The sequence below is a fragment of the Brassica rapa genome, chromosome A06 (assembly GCF_000309985.2).
Source record: "Brassica rapa cultivar Chiifu-401-42 chromosome A06, CAAS_Brap_v3.01, whole genome shotgun sequence".
In the NCBI taxonomy this organism is placed as follows: Eukaryota; Viridiplantae; Streptophyta; class Magnoliopsida; order Brassicales; family Brassicaceae; genus Brassica; species Brassica rapa.
In genome coordinates, this window is record NC_024800.2 from 24,973,164 (window position 1) to 24,992,127 (window position 18,964).

Genomic DNA, 18,964 nt, shown 5'->3' on the forward strand with positions numbered 1-18,964 from the left:
TAACTCCAATTTCTGATGAAGTTTGGAGATCCATTAGAAAGATTAAATTATTTAGATTAACAAGAGTGGTCGAAATCTCTTCGTTAAAGCATAGTTAAAAACATTCCATATTTGAGAGGACACTTGATTTGGCGTATAATCCAAAAGTTTAAGTAGTCTTAAGCCATTTTTAAGAAAAGCCATTTCTAGTTTTCTGTGGCTGCGATTTAATTGGGTGGAGACAACTCTTTGCTTAATTACTTCCCGTATAAGCGCGTCATATGCACTTTACTAATGGATTGCTTTATGTTACGTCAAGGAAGGTTTAATGGAAGTACGAAAAAACAACAACGCTTATGGGGTTTAATGGCAGTGTCAAGTTGCTTAAGCTTCATTTATACGAGTGGCAATAAAGAGTGACAAGCACAAGATCATCAATTAGATGTGTGTAGGGGACCTTAAGATACGAAGGAACCCACGCATGTGAATGTGATCCCAACAACTAAATTTTATCAACCAAAATAAAAGTGTTTAAATATTTTTTCTTGCTAAATATTTTATTTCACACTGAGTTAGGTTAGTGGAAGAAAAATTAGGTTAAATAATGTCAAGAAATTTGTAGTAGCAGTTATTTTAAAAATATATATATACATACCACATATATGATAATGTGGCGTATACAATTACAAAAAAAAAATTTGGGATAAAAAGTGCGTTTATGGGACAAGGTTAGCCAAGAATCCAATAAGATTGTTGCATGAATCAACTACAACCACATGTTCCAACATGTTCCAACTTGGCCAATTGTGTATATAATTAGATATTTAATTCTATTGACAAGAACAATTGACCATGTTTGGAACAAATTAGATATTTAATTTTAATAACTAAGTGGTTTTGGATTAGTGGTAAAAGGGTTTCAGCTGGAGCTTCCACCCAAAGTTTGATTCTTTTCGGCCACCTAATTGTTCTATATTGATGAATTAGTTGCGTATTCGGATGTAAGGGCTCGTGAGATTAGTATTTGAGCCTAAAAAATCTTTGAAATCCCCATGATTAAAATAATAATAATTAATTATTTTATAAATATCTATTAATCAAACATAATAAAATAGTGATATCAGACTTTAAATATTAATATAATATAAATATCTAATTATTATAATTATAGGAAGCACATCTATGCTTACTATGAAGTAAAAAGACCATACACATCTCAGAATTCGGTAAAATCCCTATATTTATATCATATTAATAAAATAATATAGTTTTAAGATTATTCATTTCAAAAGTTAATTAGTGTAATGGTTTAAGTAAAACTAGAGCTTGACCCACTCGCCCGAGCGGGTGTTTTTGTTTTACTTTGTAATAAATAAATATTTATTTGTCTAAATGATAACATAGATTTTTAAAATTTATTCATATTAAATGATTGTTTAATATGCAATTTATAAACATAATTATGTTATAGTTCATATAGAATAATTTTATTTTGTCATGTAAATGGTCAATTGTATCACTTTTTTTTTAGAATATGACCGTACATCCGCATAAATGAATTTATAATTTTTTTGATCAAAATTTTATGATAATTTATAGTAATTTTTTTTATATATTATTAAAAATCTGGTGCTATATTTTTAATACTTTTCAACAATTATCATACTGGATTCACATTGAACTATTATTTATATGAAAATATACATAAAATAAGATATTGATATATTATATAAATGATTCTTTTATATGACTTTTATTTTTATTTATTACTAATAAATAATGAAAATATAACTATATAAATTTTAAAAAATATTTTATTTTAAATTTAGTAAATGAATATCAAAATAAATTTGTGTGGTGAATTTATGATTTTTATTAATTAATTATTAATAATATATTTGTAGATCCCTTGATAATTTTACAAAATCAGATGATAGAGAAATATAAATGAATCATTTGAGAAAATATATAGGTAAGCACAAATATACAAAGTAGTTAAGGCTATCTATGATTTAAAAACAATATTTAGTTTAAATGTGTGTATAGAGATTATTTTAATTTAGAGAAGGTGTAGATTTTTCTGAGTATCACAAAATATCATATATAAAGTTGTTTGTCCCTAGTTAAAGAGAATTAGATAAAAGAAATTGCATCTAGTAGCTAGAAAAAAAAAACAAAATTCACAAAATGACTAAAATCTTATTCTCTATCCCCTTCTTTCTTCCTATCTCTCTCTACTCTCTCTCTTAAAAACTAATTTTAGTTTTTTTTTGGTTTTTTCAAAAATAACCCCATTAGAGAACCAACAATTTTAGAAACAAAAAAAAAAGCTCAGCATGAATAGAATACAAACTCTGGCGGTGTCGTACAATAATAAGCTATCAAAATTATTATTGTTTTAGGGAATGCAAAGTGAGGGAAGTTAGATTTCATATAAGGTTAATGATAAATTATGTTAATTGAATTATCCTATTTGGTTTTAAATTTTCTAGGAAGATCTTCTTAAATTACTGTTACTGTTTTTTAGCTAATAATCAATTTACAAAAATTCATTAATAAAAAAAAGATTTATTAAATATTCCAGTGGCATTTTCTTGTATATAATGAATTTTTTACATCTAGAGACACTTTCTCGCTTTTCAATTACACTACAAGACACTTATCACTTGATACACATTTTTATTTGTCAAAAAAACTCTAATAACCTTAAACTAAAGATAATCTCTTTCCTCTTCTTATTTCATTTTTTTTTCTACTTTATGTTTTCATTTACTTTTATCTCAAGTTCTAAAATATATTAAACAAAAATAATTATCGTAATAAACTATATATAAAATTATCTATCTTTTAAGATCTATTTTCATATATATATATATATATATATTATGAAAATATTAATGTGTAAACAAAACTAAATGTGGATGTGGAGAGCAAAGCGTGGATAACAAAATTGTAAATTAGTTGTGGACATGAACGTCTTAACAGAATTATAAATTAATTATAAACTAGTTATGGACATGAACAATATTCCTTTGATTCCATTTATCATCTCGGGATCTAAATTCAGCTGTAATCAAATTTGCATACATCCACATCATGACGAAGCGCAGATCCCTTAGATCAAAAATCTCTCACATGCAAGATCTATTACTCTCGGACATAAGGTAAACACTTCTTCGAGTTTTCTCTCTGCTCATACTCACAATATCATCTCTTTCTCGTGTTGGAGACGTGCCCACCGCTTCACTCTCGTTGGTAGTGAGACTAAATCTATGGAGAAAGTCGTTCAAATCGTTGGTTAGTGGGATTTTTAGTAAAATGAGAAATTCAATATTATCTTTTGTAATGAATCTCAAGAGGTCCATACGAAAGAGAAGAATAAGAAAAACCGATGAGTTTCTATGCAAATCAATGGTATCTCTTACAAGTTCTTGGCAGTGACAAGTACCATTTGTATCAAAAACATTTGTATTGGCTTTGTACCAGTCCACAATTTGTCTTATCAAAACAAAAAAGTTAGATATGGACAAAATCTCTTTTTTTTTTCTTTTGGTGAGGGTTTTGATAATAGGTACCTTGTCCATGTTTTGTGGTATAATTTTAGTAACATGAGTCCATGTCCATGTATTGTATAGTTTTATAGAATCAAAACAGAGAGTTTGTCCATGTTATCTACTATAAACACATTAACATCGCATGTCCACATATTACTCAACACTCATCCACACATCATCCATCCATAAATAACCCAACCACGCATCACCCGTCCACAAATCACCCATCACCCGTCCATAACTTACCCATCCACATATTACTTGAGTGTCCACAAGTGTCGTTTTTATTATGGGCAAAATTGTCCATAATTTGTTGCTGTCCCACAACAAAGTGTGTCACATGTAAGAAGTGTCTATATGTGTAATAGAAAGTCAAAAAATGTCTCTTAGTGTAATCAAAATGTGTCACATGTAAGAAGTGTCTATAGATATTTTTTATTCAAAATAGAGAAAGAAATAACAAAAAATAAAAACTGAATAGTTTAGTTAAAGAGCACAAAAGTCAATTTATAAAGTGAAAGTACGTTTCAAACAGAAAATATATAATTGTCAATTAATATGTTAAAAGTATGTCTACATGTAGACCAACTTGCATATTAACCCTTAAAATAACTTGAATTAACATAGTTACAGATCTTATAGCCCAAAAACCTTTTACAATAATTTCATGTAAACAGCATTCTAAATAGCTAATCTATTTTAAATCTTCCTTTCATGTAAAAGGTCTGGAAACTTTGTGGATTGCGTATTGTTTTCTTGGGTGGTTGAAGGGAAGTATCAAACATGCCGTTTTTCAGCCAAATTTTAAGCTGGATCTAAGACTTATTTAGATACAAGTGGAAATCATGCAAAGGCATACAAATTTCTAATTCCAGGCTATGCCACACGCTAAAAGTAACTTTTCAGTCTGATTACTTGCTGAGATCAATATTTTATATTCACTTACTTTACTTAGTTTTATTTGTATGTATTGTGAATTTTTTACTACTTATAATTTATTAAGAAATAAAAAACTAAAGTAATAAAACTTATGTAAAAAGATTAAAGTAATGAGATTCAGTGGCGTATTTGTTTTGGTATGAATGTCATTGGTTCAAAGCCTATCCTAGTCGGTTACAAAATTGTTATTCAACATTTTAATTTGGCTTCTAGTGTGATTCCAAGCTGTAATTTTCAAATTGTACAATAGTTTTTAATTTGTAACATAAACAGAATTTCCATTTAATATATATTTTAAAATTTCTCTAAAATATATATCTTATATTAAATATATTTAATTTAATATTAAAATTATGGCTTTTTTTAAATATTGTTTTACATCAGTTGAACAATTTTTGAATATATTCCCGCCAAAATATTTATGGTAATAAAATTTACTATATAGTATTATATCATATACATAATTCCAATATATGGTTTTATAAGACATAAACATATCCATGAAAATAATAGTTAAAAAAAAATCAATATGATAATAAATAAATATTATAAGCCAAAAATATATTTGAATAATTATTTCACATAAAATTTAGTTGTTTTTTTAATTATTTTTGACTTAGTAGTCAATGTTTTGGATTTAAATATTGTGGGACCTACTTTATTTACAGAGAACATTCGAGGACCCCACACTTTATTTTAGACCGTTAGATTGACATTGCAACAATACCAAAAATATTCACACAACTAAGAGAAAAGATGATGCTTTACATGTTCAACACGTGTCTAAACATGCTTAAAAGTACTACACAACATTACAAAGTTACAAAACTACCTTATAACTACTTCATGATTATTACATGATGAATTGTAATGACTATTCTATCCTTAAACTACCAAATTTCATTTAAAAATAATTATTTAAAAAAAAATAAGTTATCAAAAGCTAGATCTTTACCTCACCACTCTTTACAACTACTCCTATTTATAAACTCTACTCGTAGCTTTGTTTCTCCCATCTATTCATCTTCCTTGATTACATCATCAATCTTGAATTTCAATTCAATTAACCATTAGTTTCTTGAGATGTATCTTTTAAATGCAACGCTCTTCAAAGTCATGGCTTTTACAACCTTATTTCTTCTTTAATTCAAGTGCAATTAATTACTTCATATTCTGTTTTTTGTTTGTTTTCTTAACTTCTTCTTAGTCATCGTATCGTATGGAGTTTGAGTCAATGATCAAAATGCATTACCCATTCCTCGCAGCTGTTCTCTATGATGAAAATCTCCCCCTAAAAGATTTTCATCCATCTCTTACCGGCAATGTTTCATGTCTACAAAACATGCATCATAAACCTTTTCAGGTTAATCTCGATAGATCACATCTCACGTCTATCATAAACCTCAGTCCTGATCTTTATCATGAGAATCTAACATCAAAAATCTCAAACACTACTTCTGATCATATTCCAAATCTAAATATTCCCCCATATCATTTTGATATATTTAAAGGCATCACTCCTTCTCCATGCATTGGAACTTTTGAGGTATACCTTCAAGGCATATCCATTAAACCAGATATCTTTCATTTGGTCTATAACACATCGTCACCACCCAAGGATTTACCCAACATTTTACATGCCCCAAGTGAAATTACGATGTGGGGAAATGATAACCCTCAAGGAATCATCTTTGGATACGAGCCACTATTCAATCTAGCCATGGCTGACTCAAATCTATACAATGCGCCGAAACCAATGTGTCTTTTGAGCCCAAACGAAGATGCTGTCATGAATCAACGTCAAAATAATCAAATACTGATAAAGACCGATCAAAGGAATAAGAGATTCCAAATGAGAAGAGGATGCAAACCCGTGAAAAAAGCTAGCATCATCAAAGGACAATGGACTTCTGGTGAAGATAGGTAAATATTAAACCTTTGTTTTATGGAATTCTAGCTTGTAAGATTATATATTATCTTATTATTATAATTATGCTGATTTAATATATAAGATTTTTGATGATTCTAAGGTTACTGGTACAATTAGTGGAGCACCATGGAACTAAAAAATGGTCTCATATTGCCAAAATGCTACCAGGACGAGTTGGAAAGCAGTGTAGAGAAAGATGGCATAATCATCTACGTCCTGATATCAAGGTTACCTTCTTCTTAGATTTTTAATAATATACATCTATCTACAGATCATGTGGTATCATTGTGTATATGATCTTTAATGTGTGTTTAACCATATATTTACATGTCACTATATCTCTTATCCATGACACACATTTATATTTCATTATGCCATTCAGATTATTCAAATTGACAATGTATCATAGTACATATATAACCATGTCTTAAGAAAGTATTTTATGGTTTACTTATAAAATGATATCTTGTTATGTATATACATCACAGTGGCAATACACACATATGCACATATATTAACATAAATCCATCTTATATAACTGGCTAGTGAAAAATATCCAATTGAATTTGTTTAATATTGACTATTTTATGATGGTATATCATGCATGAATACTTTGATTTTTTTGTAAATACATATATGTCTATGAAATTTATTTAAAGCATTTTATCTTCTTGTTATAGACAAGTAGTTCTTAATTGGTAAGCATTCAAACTAAATTGATTTTCACTTATATTCTCTCATTATAACTCACAAACGTAGACAAAATTTTCAAAATATATATTAAAGCATAAGACTTTTTATATTACAGAAAGATGGTTGGAGTGAAGAAGAGGATAGGATACTTATTTCTGCCCACAAAGAGCTTGGGAACAAATGGGCTGAGATCACTCGGAAACTCCCTGGACGTACTGAAAATACAATCAAGAACCACTGGAATGCGACTAAACGCCGACAACAATCAAGGAGGTCTAAGGGAAAAGACAAAACTTCCCTTGCAATGTGTAGCAGCACTCTTCAAAACTACATTAGGTCTGTTACCTACAATGATGATACTCTAAGGACCAATGCAACCTTTGACGCAAATGCAAACATAAAAGTTAGTGCAAAAAATATGAGAAGTAAAGGTAAAGTTGTAATTATTGCAGCTTCGGACTATGACAAGAGCAATGAATGTAAGTATATCATTGATGGTGTGATGAACTTGGGTTTAGATGATGGAAATGATACGTCTTCATCAGCTGTTACGTCTACCTCTGGTTCGACGGCTAGGCCGGGAAGTGGTTTAACCGCCGAGTTTGATGAATCGATGACAGATAGTTGGATGGTAATGCATGGATGCGATGAAGTTATGATGAACGAGATTGCTTTGCTAGAGTTGATTTCTCATGGTCGTCTCTAATTAGACTACAATATAATGTATCCAAACTTTATTATATCTATATGTATAATATGCTATATGAAATTAAGTTTGTGCATTTTAATGGAAGAATTGAACATATAATATATATTGTGGTCTAATAATTTTTTTTTTGTTCAGTTTCTTAGATTCTTAATCTTTTGTTCAACAAAGATTATACATATTTTATAGAGTAATAAAATTTCCAAACAATACGACGTTGAATTATTAGAGAATCTCATTTATTGATTTCCAATTTCAAATCTCTTTAAAAAAATAACAATTTATTAAATAAATTATTATTTTTCTTTTTTGTCACGAAATAAATGAGTATTCAAAACATTAGAATACTCATATAAATTATATCAAAATACTTTAAAAGTACTAGCTTTGGACTATGCTTCTAAAGTACGTTATTATTTTTATATAAAATTATAATTCAGTAAAACACACACACACACACACACACACATATATATATATATACACACTTCTATACTTAAAAAAAATATATATATATATGTATTTTTGATTTTAAAACTTTATTATTGTTTTTTGGAATGATTGAAAATATGTTGATAATATTATTTAAGTATAGAAGTGTGTATATATATATAGTTTACTAAATTTGAACTCCTTGTAAAGATGAAATACACTTTTAATTTATTTTATGTGTTTTCTATTTTGTTAGAAAAATTAAAATATATTTATGACAGTTAAAATTATATAGATGGTTTCCATTTTGGCGTACATGAAATTTTTTTGATCTGTTTTATAAATTTTATCATTTTTATAAATTTTATTATTATTATTTTTGAAGATTACCTTTTAGAATTCGAAAGTTTTCATATTTTTAAAAACATTATTCTGAAATTCAAAAAATTATTTTTGAAAATATTTTAAAAATTTTTATTTAAATTTTTAGTATTTATTTATTTAAAAAAAATCCAAAATCCTACCCTTCAAATCAAAACTTTAAGTTTAGATTAGTTAATCTTATGGATCTATGTTTGTGATAAAAAAAATATTTAGGGTCACCATAGTGAATTTTTCTAGATGTAATTAGTTAGTTAAAGTTTCTATTTTTTTTAAGCTTGGTGTTTGATTCCCTCGCCATGGGCATCGACTGTTCTTTTTTAAATAAAAATTGATTTTGCAGTATTTTTAACATAACCATTTAATAAATGTATAAAATATTGCATGTATAAGATGACCCAACTTAAAAATCAAACATGAAAATTTATATGATTTTATTTTAATAAAGAAGATATTTTGATGATATTTGAAATACTCATTTAGATATAACCATTTAGTTTAAACAACAAATGGCAAACTGAAAGAGGGTTATTTGACCCCTAAAATGTTTAATGAAAAAAATTGTGTTGAAATTTATAATATATCACAAAATTAGTTTGTGTGATCTCTATGATATATAGTTGGTCAAAACTAAATCGACCACATTGAAAAATGTGGCTAGCTTGTCACTGCATCCGGCTCCCGTGAACTATCCCAAAAAAACGTTCTATTATTATGCACTTGCATCAACTGTTTGCGAAGCCAAAGCTATAACTAGAAGCATGAATAAGCCAAAGCTATAACTAGACGCATGAACAAAACAAAAAAGATTAAAACAATATCATTTTAATGCTCTATAAAGAACACCTAGTGTTTTTTTTTACAGCTTCCAGAAGTTAATTTTGTCAAAATTTGAATAAATCATCTTTACTAGTTAAGGAAACATTAAAAAAAAAATAGTTTTTAAGTGATGAGAAAATTTGACTTTTTACAGATTCCAAAATTTGATGTAATATTTTGGGGCTTAAGAAAACAAAAATATAACTGCTACTATATTGAATAAAAAAAATAACAGCAACTATTTGTTGCTAAAAAGAAACTGCTACTATTTTTATTGTAATTTACAAATAATCAAATGTGTGTTTGTTTGTCATTTAAGGAAATTAGGGTAGGCAAACAGAAATAAACAGAAATATTGGACCGTTCTGTAAATTTGAGGAACTCTTGATGGGTAGCAAATCCAAATTCCCGGCCTAGCTTCTCTCTCTCTCTCTCTCTCTAAGCAGCTCTTCAAACCCTAACGACGAGAGCAGTCGCTATCGGAGACGCGATTCTGAAGTTTCTCTTTGCAATCCTTCGTCCGGAAAGTAATCTCCGCCGCGGATTTAGTCTTCATTGACGATCCCTCCGCCAAGATGTCCATCCATTGTTTTTGATTTAGGTCATCGGAGCTGAATCCGTTTTTTTTTTCTTTCTCGTGAAGAAGAGCGACAGAGTCATCATCTTCTGTAAAGTAATCAAAAGAGAATCTGTAAGATTTGTTTTCCCTTTCGAAGATATTTTTTCGAATCTTAATCTCCGTAGCTCGCTAGGTTCGTTTAAACCCTAAGCTTAATTGTTCAGTTGTTTGTTGAATCTCGAGAGAGATGATGCATTGATTGCACACGTTTAGATTGTTAGGGATTCGTTTTGTATATTTCTCAAGAATCTGATGAACATCAAACTGTATCAGTGTGTTGTATGAGAGTGAGAGACGAGAAGCTCTGCGTTATATAAGTTTATCTATGGAGCTTTCTTCTCCGAGGGAACGCGTGTTATCTTCGTCTGATTGTATGAGTGATCCTGAGGAGGAGCATGAGATCAGCGAGGAGGAGGACGATGATCGTAACCATAAGCACCGGAGGAAAGAAGAAGAGACGAGGTCTCAGTCTTTGGAACAAGGCTCTTCTGATCAGGCAAGGCCGTACAGGAAAAACTATAGAAATTTTGAGAATGGGAATACGTTTGGTGAACATGAGAAGCGGCCTCAGCGTGTGCAGTTTGATAGTCAGAGAGCAAGATCGAATCCAATGTTTTCAAGGGACGCTGGTCATGGTAGAGGTAGAGGCAATTATGGTTCTTGGGGTCAGCGTGATTCTAGGTTTAATCCTGTTGATCTCTCGCCTCATATGGTCCCCGGCATGTTTGGAGCGAGGGGACTAGCTGGTGTTTCAGCTGCTCAGAGCGCGCCGTGGCCTCCTTTTGGAATGCTTAATGGAGTTCCAAATGGTGGTTTGGATGCTTTCCATCATATGCAAGGCTCTCTAAGACCGCCCTTGAATGCGGCACTTAACATGGGTATTCCTCGGCAGCGATGCAGAGACTTTGAGGAGCGTGGGTTCTGCCTCAGAGGGGATATGTGTCCCATGGAGCATGGAATGAATCGTATTGTTGTTGACGATGTTCAGGTTTGTTTTCTTGAATTACAATTTTCTGGTCATTGGATTTATCCGGGAAACTCTTGTGTATGCTTGTCTGAGTGATTTTCCTTCATTTCCCATTTGTGCAGAGTCTATCACAGTTCAACCTTCCCGTTTCTGGCCCTGGTGCACCTCATATGGCAACTTCGTCTAAACCAGTGCCTGCACAGTTTGGAAGTGCTAATTTCATGAATACCAAAGGAGCTCATGGGAAGACTAATGAGGGTGGAATGGCTGTTGATGGTATGGGTTATGGTGATGCATATCCTAGTGCAGGTGGAACTGATTTTTACGATCCTGATCAACCTTTGTGGAATAACAGTGCCGGTGAAACGTCAGGGGCATTGCCTGCACTAAGTTCTCATGGGATTGATGAGAATGTAGCTCCACTGGATGACAATAACCAAGATGGCCCTGAAAATGCGGGTGGTATTCGGGACTCAAGAAGCAAAAGTCAACCGGTTTGGGGAAGAACGCGTCATGCAAAAACTGATGCAGGATTAAATTCATCAGCTGGTTTTGAAGATCAACTGAAGGAGGTTTCAATCAATTCATCTCGACACGGCAAACAAAACCACGTTGGTGAAAGTGTCTCAAAAGTTGTTGGTTCATCAAATACTTCAAGTGATGCGATGAACAACACAAGAAAAGCAATGCAAAAGGCAATGCGGACTCTATTTGTCAACGGTGTTCCCCACGAGATCAACAGAAAGGACCTCATTCTTGCCCATTTTCAGAAATTTGGGAAAGTTATTGACATTCACATCCCAATAAATAGTGAACGAGCATTTGTTCAATTCTCAAAACGCGAAGAGGCTGAATCTGCTCTGAAGGCACCTGATGCTGTGATGGGTAACCGCTTTATCAAGCTTTGGTGGGCAAATAGAGATAGTATACCTGATAATGTCCTCTCCACTGGCAATGGTGCTTCTGTGAAGGGTCGTGTTATGACTGCTTCCGGAGGGCAGAGCCAACTGCCTATTGCTGCAGCATCGAAAAGCAACCATGTAACTTCCACTGCAAAGGGTCCTGCCTTCCACGGCTGTGGCGCTCCATCATCATCTGAACAGCCTAAGCCTGTGGGTTTCGCAAGTGGTCCCAAGGTTACGCCGCTTCAGCAGAAAAAAGCAGACGATCTTGAGCGGTTGAAGGAGACACTTCGGAAAAAGCAGGAAATGCTGGAGCAGAAGCGTGAAGAGTTCCGCAAAAAGTTGGCGATGCTTGAAAAACAAGTACGTACAAGAAACTAAATCCCTTTCCATTTTGTTTTTAATCCCGTTGATACCTTATGAAAGAAATTACAATTTAGCAGTCACTAGGAAGTTAAGCCTAAGTAGAGGATTTGAATCTTAAGGGCGTCTTTGGGAAAGAAGTGTAAATTGCTAGACAAATGCAGACCTGAGTTTTGTTTCACACAGAGATATGTGTGGACATACGTGTGTCGTCATATATTTATTATTTCTGCTCTAGGATGTTTCAGCTAATGAATTGATACACTAAACATATTTTTTGACCCTGTCGTACTTCACACCACGTAGAATGGAGTTGAAATTATTTACTTGGACAACATTCATATCATCTTGCTTAAAATCTTCTCAGGGTACGGTTGTCAAGGGAGAGGAAGCAGACGAACCCGATGCTAAGCGTGTTAAAGTAGACACGGCCTCTAACTCCGGTGCTGCAGTCCCATCACCAAATACAGAGTCATCCGCAGATAAGAAGAAAGTGCCTATCCAGAAACCACTTTATTCTGCTAAAATAAGCACTGAAACGCCATCTCCCGATCCGAAACACTTAAAGCAAAGACCGTATCCGTTCACCACAAGTTTGAACACTCCTATGGTGAATAGGTATAAGTTGGACAACCGCCCGACTACCATCAAAGTTGTTCCTCCTTTGCCAACCGGGTTAGCTGATGTATGTCTCCTTTCTTTGTTTTACTTTATGAATGTCAGAACGTTCTTATCACTTACCGATTTTTTGAACTATTGTTTTACTTCCAGGTTGCTGTCTTAAAGGAACATTTTTCATCTTATGGCGAAATCTCAAAAGTGGAACTCGAAGACAGTGCATCGATTGATAGTGGCAAGGATCAGGATGAAACAGATAAAGAAAACCGTGCAGTTTGTATCACATTTGTGAAACGCAGCGCAGCAGAGAAAGCATTTGCTAACGCGAAATGCTGGAAAGAACACACGTTGCAGCTCAAGTGGGTAACACGTCCAAGCAACAGAGAGAATAATCATAGCAACAACAACAATAATCTCTCTGTTACTGGTGACCACCTTAGCAGCAAAAACAAGTGCACTGCTTCTGTCTCTAATGACCCAAAACCAAAAGATGAAGTCAAAGCCTCGTCTACAGAAGAACTAGAGAACACAAATGTCTCTGGAGACGACAAGACGTTGGATGAACGAGAGACCAAGGAAAGCGATAATGGCAACAGTAAAAGTAACAGCGAGTCCATCGAAGGAGCTTCTGAAGCGGTTGCAGTGTCTGAAACTGATGAAGAACAGATAAATGGTTAAGTTGGGGAAGAAGATTCTTGTCAGTGAGGTAATATTTTGTGAGAAACATAATCTTTGTTTGTTGAATCTGGCATTAGTGATCTTCTCTCCGTTTTAGGCTTTTTAGCCAATTCGTGAGACGTTAATATTTGTTGGTAGCAAAATTATATCTAAGTTTTTCGCCTTTTTTTGGATAGTAGAATGTGAAAAAGAAAAAGGGAAAAAGAGAAAAAGACAAGACAAGAAACAAGTGTATTGTTACATTTGGCCTTCCAAGAACAGTGGTTTGGTCTTTGGTTTTCAGTTCTTAGTTTCTATAACAGTTCGACTTCTGTTGTATATACACATGTGTACTTGGAGACTGCTTTAGTTGAGACGAAAAATAGTGTGGAATCTACAAACGGCAAAGCATCTTGGAAATTTACGCAATGTTTTGTTAGCTAGATTTATATCATTATTGTTTGCTAGGATCGGAATCTTGGAACTATATTATTTGTTCTAGTTTTAACATTTATCAAAGACCAATTGTAGAACAATGAGATTGAAACTCGATGGATTTGGATAGTAACACATTTCTAGATTAATGACACAAAAGAAGGCTTGAGAATTTCTTTCACCAATCCAAGAACATTAAACCAACAGACCAAATATGTCCATGCACTAAATTTTAAAGATAAAACACACAAATTTGTCTGATCCAGTTCTATTTTCCGGGAACGAAGTTGGTGGCGTAAGCCCACGCATTGTTAGCCACAGGGTCCGCAACATGATCGAACAGATTCTCTATCGGACCTTTACCAGTAACAATAGCTTGGACAAAGAATCCAAACATCGAGAACATTGCAAGACGACCGTTCTTGAGCTCCTTCACCTTCAATTCCGAAAACGCCTCCGGATCCTCGGCTAAGTTCAACGGGTCAAACGCCCCACCCGGGTAAAGCGGGTCAAGGCCTTCACCAAGAGGTCCACCTCCGATTCTGTACCCTTCAATCAAACCCATCAACACAACTTGAGAAGCCCAGATAGCTAAAATGCTTTGCGCGTGGATCAAGTTAGGGTTCCCGAGGTAATCAAGCCCTCCTTCTGAGAAGATCTGAGAACCTGCCTTGAACCACACGGCTTCACCAAATTTGACACCGTTTTTGGAGAGAATCTCTGGGAAGGTGCAGCCTAATGCTCCTAGCATTGCCCATCTGCTGTGGATTACTTCGAGCTCACGGTTCTTTGCGAATGTTTCTGGGTCAGCTGAGAGACCGGCTGTGTCCCAACCGTAGTCTCCGGGGTATTCTCCGGTTAGGTACGATGGTGTGTTCTCCGAGAATGGTCCTAAGTACTTGGGACGGTCTGGTCCGTACCTGTCACAATATGTTTGCAGTGTTGAAATATTTATATGTTTTTGGTGTGATTAATTAAAATCAAAACTGAGGAAGCGAAAAGATTGGAGTAAGAACCAGATGCTCTGAGGAGTAGACTTGACGGTACGACGCATGACGACGCGGCCACCGCCGTTCGAAGCTCCTACTTTGCGGAGGAGATCGTTGGAGGGCTTCAGGGCCGTTTGGCCGGCGAAAGAGGAGTGCTGGATTGCTGACGTAGCCATTCTTATATATTATATCAACTCCAAACAGAAACACAAATGAAGCAAAGATGAGATGAGATGTTGTTGTTGGTGTTCTTGTTGATTTTATAATAGAGATCCGAAGGTGTTCAGCTTGAGGGGGCTTGGCTAATGGACACGTCAGCGAGTTCTGATTGGTTGGTTTTAGATTTCCACAGAGTAGATTCACATTGTGAAGGAGATTGCTAGAGGCTATGGTTATGCCACGAAGGAGTGGAAAAATCTTATGCCAATAGTGGATACTGGATAGTGCTCCAACACAGCGATTTCTCTCACTTCCTATAGGCTATGCTTGCGATTGCGATGATAAGAACAACATTAATATTTTGATTAATACAAAATAATTTATTTCGGCAAACGATTAAAATTTTACTAATATCAAACACAGTTTAATACATTACATGAAATATAACTAGCAACAAATAATTTTTAAGAAGAATTTGAATTGGAAAAGTAATAATACTATTTAACTTATTGTGATTTGCTAACTTTATATATCTTCGTTTTCGGTCTTATGGATATCTATTGTGATCAAAAACCTATTTTCAACTACAAGATCATTTGATTCGACACGTCTGTTGTATTCATGCTTTGTTGTATTTATTATCCATAATATAAATATTTTCCCGCATTGACATCTATAAGAGCATCTCCAATGGTGTTACCACCATTGGAGTCCTTATGATTATTAAACAATTTTTTTTATTTTTAGAATAGTTAAGGATTCTAATCAAAATAGTATGTCCAATGGTGTTTCCAAATTTGGGATCCTTAGCATTAATTCAAAATCAATTGCACTTCTCAACACTACAGAGAAGACACATACACACACAAACTCTTTGTTTCCTCTCCTCTGATCAGTGTGATCACCACGGTACATTCAAGAAGGGACCGTATACACAAATTAAGAAACAACAAACCTTTCCCAAGTTTGAACGATAAGAGTGGGATGCAAACCTGCTGTCTTTGCTACCACCGGTTTTTTCATCAACCACAGCTGACTTAGCCATGTTTGGTTTAGCGAGGTTGATCAGGTGCTCACATTCTTCATTGGTCTAAAAAAAACATAAATGAAAGAAACACAAGATCACATCTCGGACATTCCAATTTAGTAACTCATTTCAGACACAAGCCACATGTGTGTTCCCTCCCTCTCTCTGAGTCATTTTCATTGAAAATGAAAAACTCCAATTTCTAACTGACAAAAATGTGTTTCCTCCATTTTCAACACATTTCAAAAATAAAAGATTCAAGTAGATCTAAACTCTATGGGATCACAAAGTCAAAAAGATTCAAGAAGTTGTGGTAAACAACAGCTCTAGGCTCCCACGAAATCACTTCAACCCAACGCTCCCCGTTCCCTTCCTCATCTCCACCACTCCTAATATCAAAATTCACAACAAAAAAAACACACTCATGAATCGATTTCAGAAAATTCAATTTGAATAGTTTATCACTAACCTCTGCTCCTGGCTCTTGCGTACAATGTTGGTCAAGTCGTTGGGCTTGGAAGATTTTCTGTTTGCATTGGGAAGTGACAAGATCCCGAGACCGAGAAGAATCATAATCACCACGAGCAGAAGGATGATCACTGTGAACGCTTGAGTCGATCTCGATGATGATTTCCATGATTCGTCTTCTTCATTGTCTTCCATGTCGTCTAGATCGTCGCTGATCTCGATCCGTCGTTTCCATGCTTTGACAGATCCGCACGAGATCAGAAGAAACACGAGGCAAAAGAGAAATCAACAAAAGCACAATGGCCACCCAATGCCAAGCCGCCACGTCTATAAGGATTTGGTCCTTAAAATCCTTATTTAGGGATCAATCCTTAGTTAACTAAGTGTTTATATTATTATTATATTGCTAATAACTTAGGATTAAGAGCTAAGGATTCTTCTTCATCCTCCATTGTGGGTGCTCTAAGAACATATATTGATAATCATCGTCTATACTACACTGATATACTTCATTTTTATTATCTTCCACTATCTTTGATCTCAAATCCCATCTAGTTGATTTCCAGTAGAAGAGAAAAGATTCCAATGTCTTCTCCACCATGCAACTGACACTGAGTGAAAACCAAAATTGACATTCTTCTATCGAGCAAACATTCTCCATCTCTGGCCAATTACCCAACCATGAAGGTTTTAAGTCCTGATCTCTGAGAGTTATGTACTCAAAAATATATTGTAAATTCGACTTATCATTGAGATTGATTAGATACATATCGACCGAAGAATCATATGAGTACCTTAGTGTTCCTCCATTGATCGTTGTTGGTTGCAACCAATTCTACATTTTCAGCCATAGATTTGACGAGGGGTTTGGACCGCCTCATACAACCTGGCCACAGTGGTTTTAAGCCATAGATTTTTAAACTAACAATTTTACTTCTCCGGTTAATCTTGCCAGAAAAAGAAAACCATGTGGCTTGTAAAAAGCATAGGATACCACTACAAGAAAACATGTTAATTTTCGACGGAATTTATGATGGAATTTCTGACGGAAATATATTTGTCAGAAATTACTGAGAAAATTTTGACGAATATGAAATTTTACCATTCGTCAGTATTTCGTCAAAAATATCCAAAGAATTTTCAACAATTTTTTTTTGTTCGAAATAATAAATAACAACAATTCCCGAGCAGTGTTAAACGATTTGGGGGATAGGTTTAGAGTTTATGTTTTTGTCAGAAATTCATGGAAATTTCTGACGAATTTGGGTTTCAGATATGAAATATGCACAATAAATGTTAAACCGGATATCTACATAATCACCCTGACATATATTTAGTGATAAATATGATGTGGGTTAACAATAGCTCAATTATTTTAGATATAAACCATTCCTCCTTTAGAGACATCAGGTCGATGATGTTTTATTGATGGATCATGGAAGGATAAAGAATTAATGTCAGGGCAAGGCTGGTATAGTACTTTACCGGGGTTTGAGGGTCTACTGGGGGCAAGGAATGTAAGGGCATGCCTCTCTCCCCTGCATTCGGAGATAGAGGCTTTGATTTGGGCAATGGAATGTATGAGGAATTTAAGACAGGTCTAGGTTACGTTTGCAACGGATTGTTCTCAATTGGTGAAGATGGTTTCGGAACCAGAAGAATGGCCAGCATTTGAAAGCTATTTGGAAGATATCAAATTCCTCAAAGGAAGCTTCCTCAACTCAGACATCGTCCATGTACCTCGGACGGCGAACCTTCGGGCGGATAGCTTAGCACGTAGTGCACGCAAGCAACTGTCCTTTGTCGTTCACATGGATGCGGAGTTACCAATATGGTTTACAGAGTCAACATGAGTCTGTAAATTTCTTGCTGTCAAGAAAAAAAAAACTATTTTAGTAATTCTAAGTTTTTTGTATTTTGGTTTGATTATTTTAAAACTAAAAAGTAGCTAATATTTGTAAGTATAAAAATTACATTATAGAAATTTGGATACCGTCTCTGCTTTCCAACATCTTCACTGATTCACAGCTTTCGTTTCCTGGTGTATCCATAGAAGTATTAGTTATTCTGAACGTCAGAGTGGTTCTCGGAGCAACAATCGTAGTTTGATGTTTGATTTGTTTATATAAAAGGAAGTTGAAGAGAAGCAAAGATTTTGAAACTGCCATAAACATAGACCTATTAAGTATCTTTAGGTTTCATCATTTTGTAATTCTTGATTCGAGTATCCTGATTATTTTTTTTTTCTTTTTTGGATTCGAGTTTTATGACTTTAGGCTAGTCTTGATTTAGTTTAACGTTCTTAATCTGTTCAAGGAGTTAATTTG

General features: G+C 33.9%; 4 protein-coding genes across 11 annotated transcripts; 2 read left to right on the forward strand and 2 right to left on the reverse strand.

Moving 5' to 3' along the window:
* The first annotated feature begins 5,278 nt into the window (after nucleotides 1-5,278).
* On the forward strand, nucleotides 5,279-8,133 carry LOC103875193 (transcription factor MYB118). 3 transcript variants are annotated; one of them, XM_033273993.1, is made up of 4 exons: nucleotides 5,279-6,395; nucleotides 6,485-6,629; nucleotides 7,211-7,526; nucleotides 7,614-8,133. In XM_033273993.1, exons 1-4 carry the CDS (start codon nucleotides 5,692-5,694, stop codon nucleotides 7,799-7,801), a joined length of 1,353 nt encoding a protein of 450 aa, XP_033129884.1. In that variant the 5' UTR covers nucleotides 5,279-5,691; the 3' UTR covers nucleotides 7,802-8,133. The 3 variants fall into 3 exon arrangements, with proteins under 3 accessions (XP_033129884.1, XP_033129883.1, XP_009151926.1); XM_033273992.1 differs by having other exon boundaries at nucleotides 5,282-6,395; nucleotides 7,211-8,133; XM_009153678.3 differs by having other exon boundaries at nucleotides 5,285-6,395; nucleotides 6,503-6,629; nucleotides 7,211-8,133.
* Nucleotides 8,134-9,657: 1,524 nt separating this feature from the next.
* LOC103875195 (zinc finger CCCH domain-containing protein 41) lies at nucleotides 9,658-14,390 on the forward strand. Of its 4 annotated transcripts, none has more exons than XM_009153683.3 (6): nucleotides 9,658-10,124; nucleotides 10,326-11,040; nucleotides 11,142-12,284; nucleotides 12,652-12,969; nucleotides 13,056-13,608; nucleotides 13,757-14,390. In XM_009153683.3, the coding sequence occupies exons 2-5, from the start codon at nucleotides 10,378-10,380 to the stop codon at nucleotides 13,578-13,580; spliced, it is 2,649 nt and encodes an 882-aa protein (XP_009151931.1). In that variant the 5' UTR covers nucleotides 9,658-10,124; nucleotides 10,326-10,377; the 3' UTR covers nucleotides 13,581-13,608; nucleotides 13,757-14,390. The 4 variants fall into 4 exon arrangements, with proteins under 4 accessions (XP_009151931.1, XP_018515332.1, XP_009151930.1 ...); XM_009153682.3 differs by having other exon boundaries at nucleotides 9,659-10,124; nucleotides 13,760-14,390; XM_009153681.3 differs by having other exon boundaries at nucleotides 9,662-10,124; nucleotides 13,056-14,366.
* Nucleotides 14,140-15,262, reverse strand: LOC103875194 (chlorophyll a-b binding protein 2.4, chloroplastic). Its single transcript, XM_009153680.3, has 2 exons — nucleotides 15,011-15,262; nucleotides 14,140-14,914 (listed from the first exon to the last, which is right to left on the reverse strand). Exons 1-2 carry the CDS (start codon nucleotides 15,157-15,159, stop codon nucleotides 14,263-14,265), a joined length of 801 nt encoding a protein of 266 aa, XP_009151928.1. The 5' UTR covers nucleotides 15,160-15,262; the 3' UTR covers nucleotides 14,140-14,262.
* Nucleotides 15,263-16,248: 986 nt separating this feature from the next.
* On the reverse strand, nucleotides 16,249-18,671 carry LOC103875196 (prolyl 4-hydroxylase 5). 3 transcript variants are annotated; one of them, XR_004448762.1, is made up of 3 exons: nucleotides 17,432-18,671; nucleotides 16,639-17,341; nucleotides 16,249-16,558 (listed from the first exon to the last, which is right to left on the reverse strand). XR_004448762.1 is itself a non-coding variant. In XM_009153684.3 (2 exons), exons 1-2 carry the CDS (start codon nucleotides 16,830-16,832, stop codon nucleotides 16,444-16,446), a joined length of 309 nt encoding a protein of 102 aa, XP_009151932.1. In that variant the 5' UTR covers nucleotides 16,833-18,549; the 3' UTR covers nucleotides 16,262-16,443. The 3 variants fall into 3 exon arrangements, 1 of the variants encoding a protein (XP_009151932.1); XR_004448763.1 differs by having other exon boundaries at nucleotides 16,639-17,300; nucleotides 17,432-18,667; XM_009153684.3 differs by having other exon boundaries at nucleotides 16,262-16,558; nucleotides 16,639-18,549.
* Nucleotides 18,672-18,964: the final 293 nt, after the last annotated feature.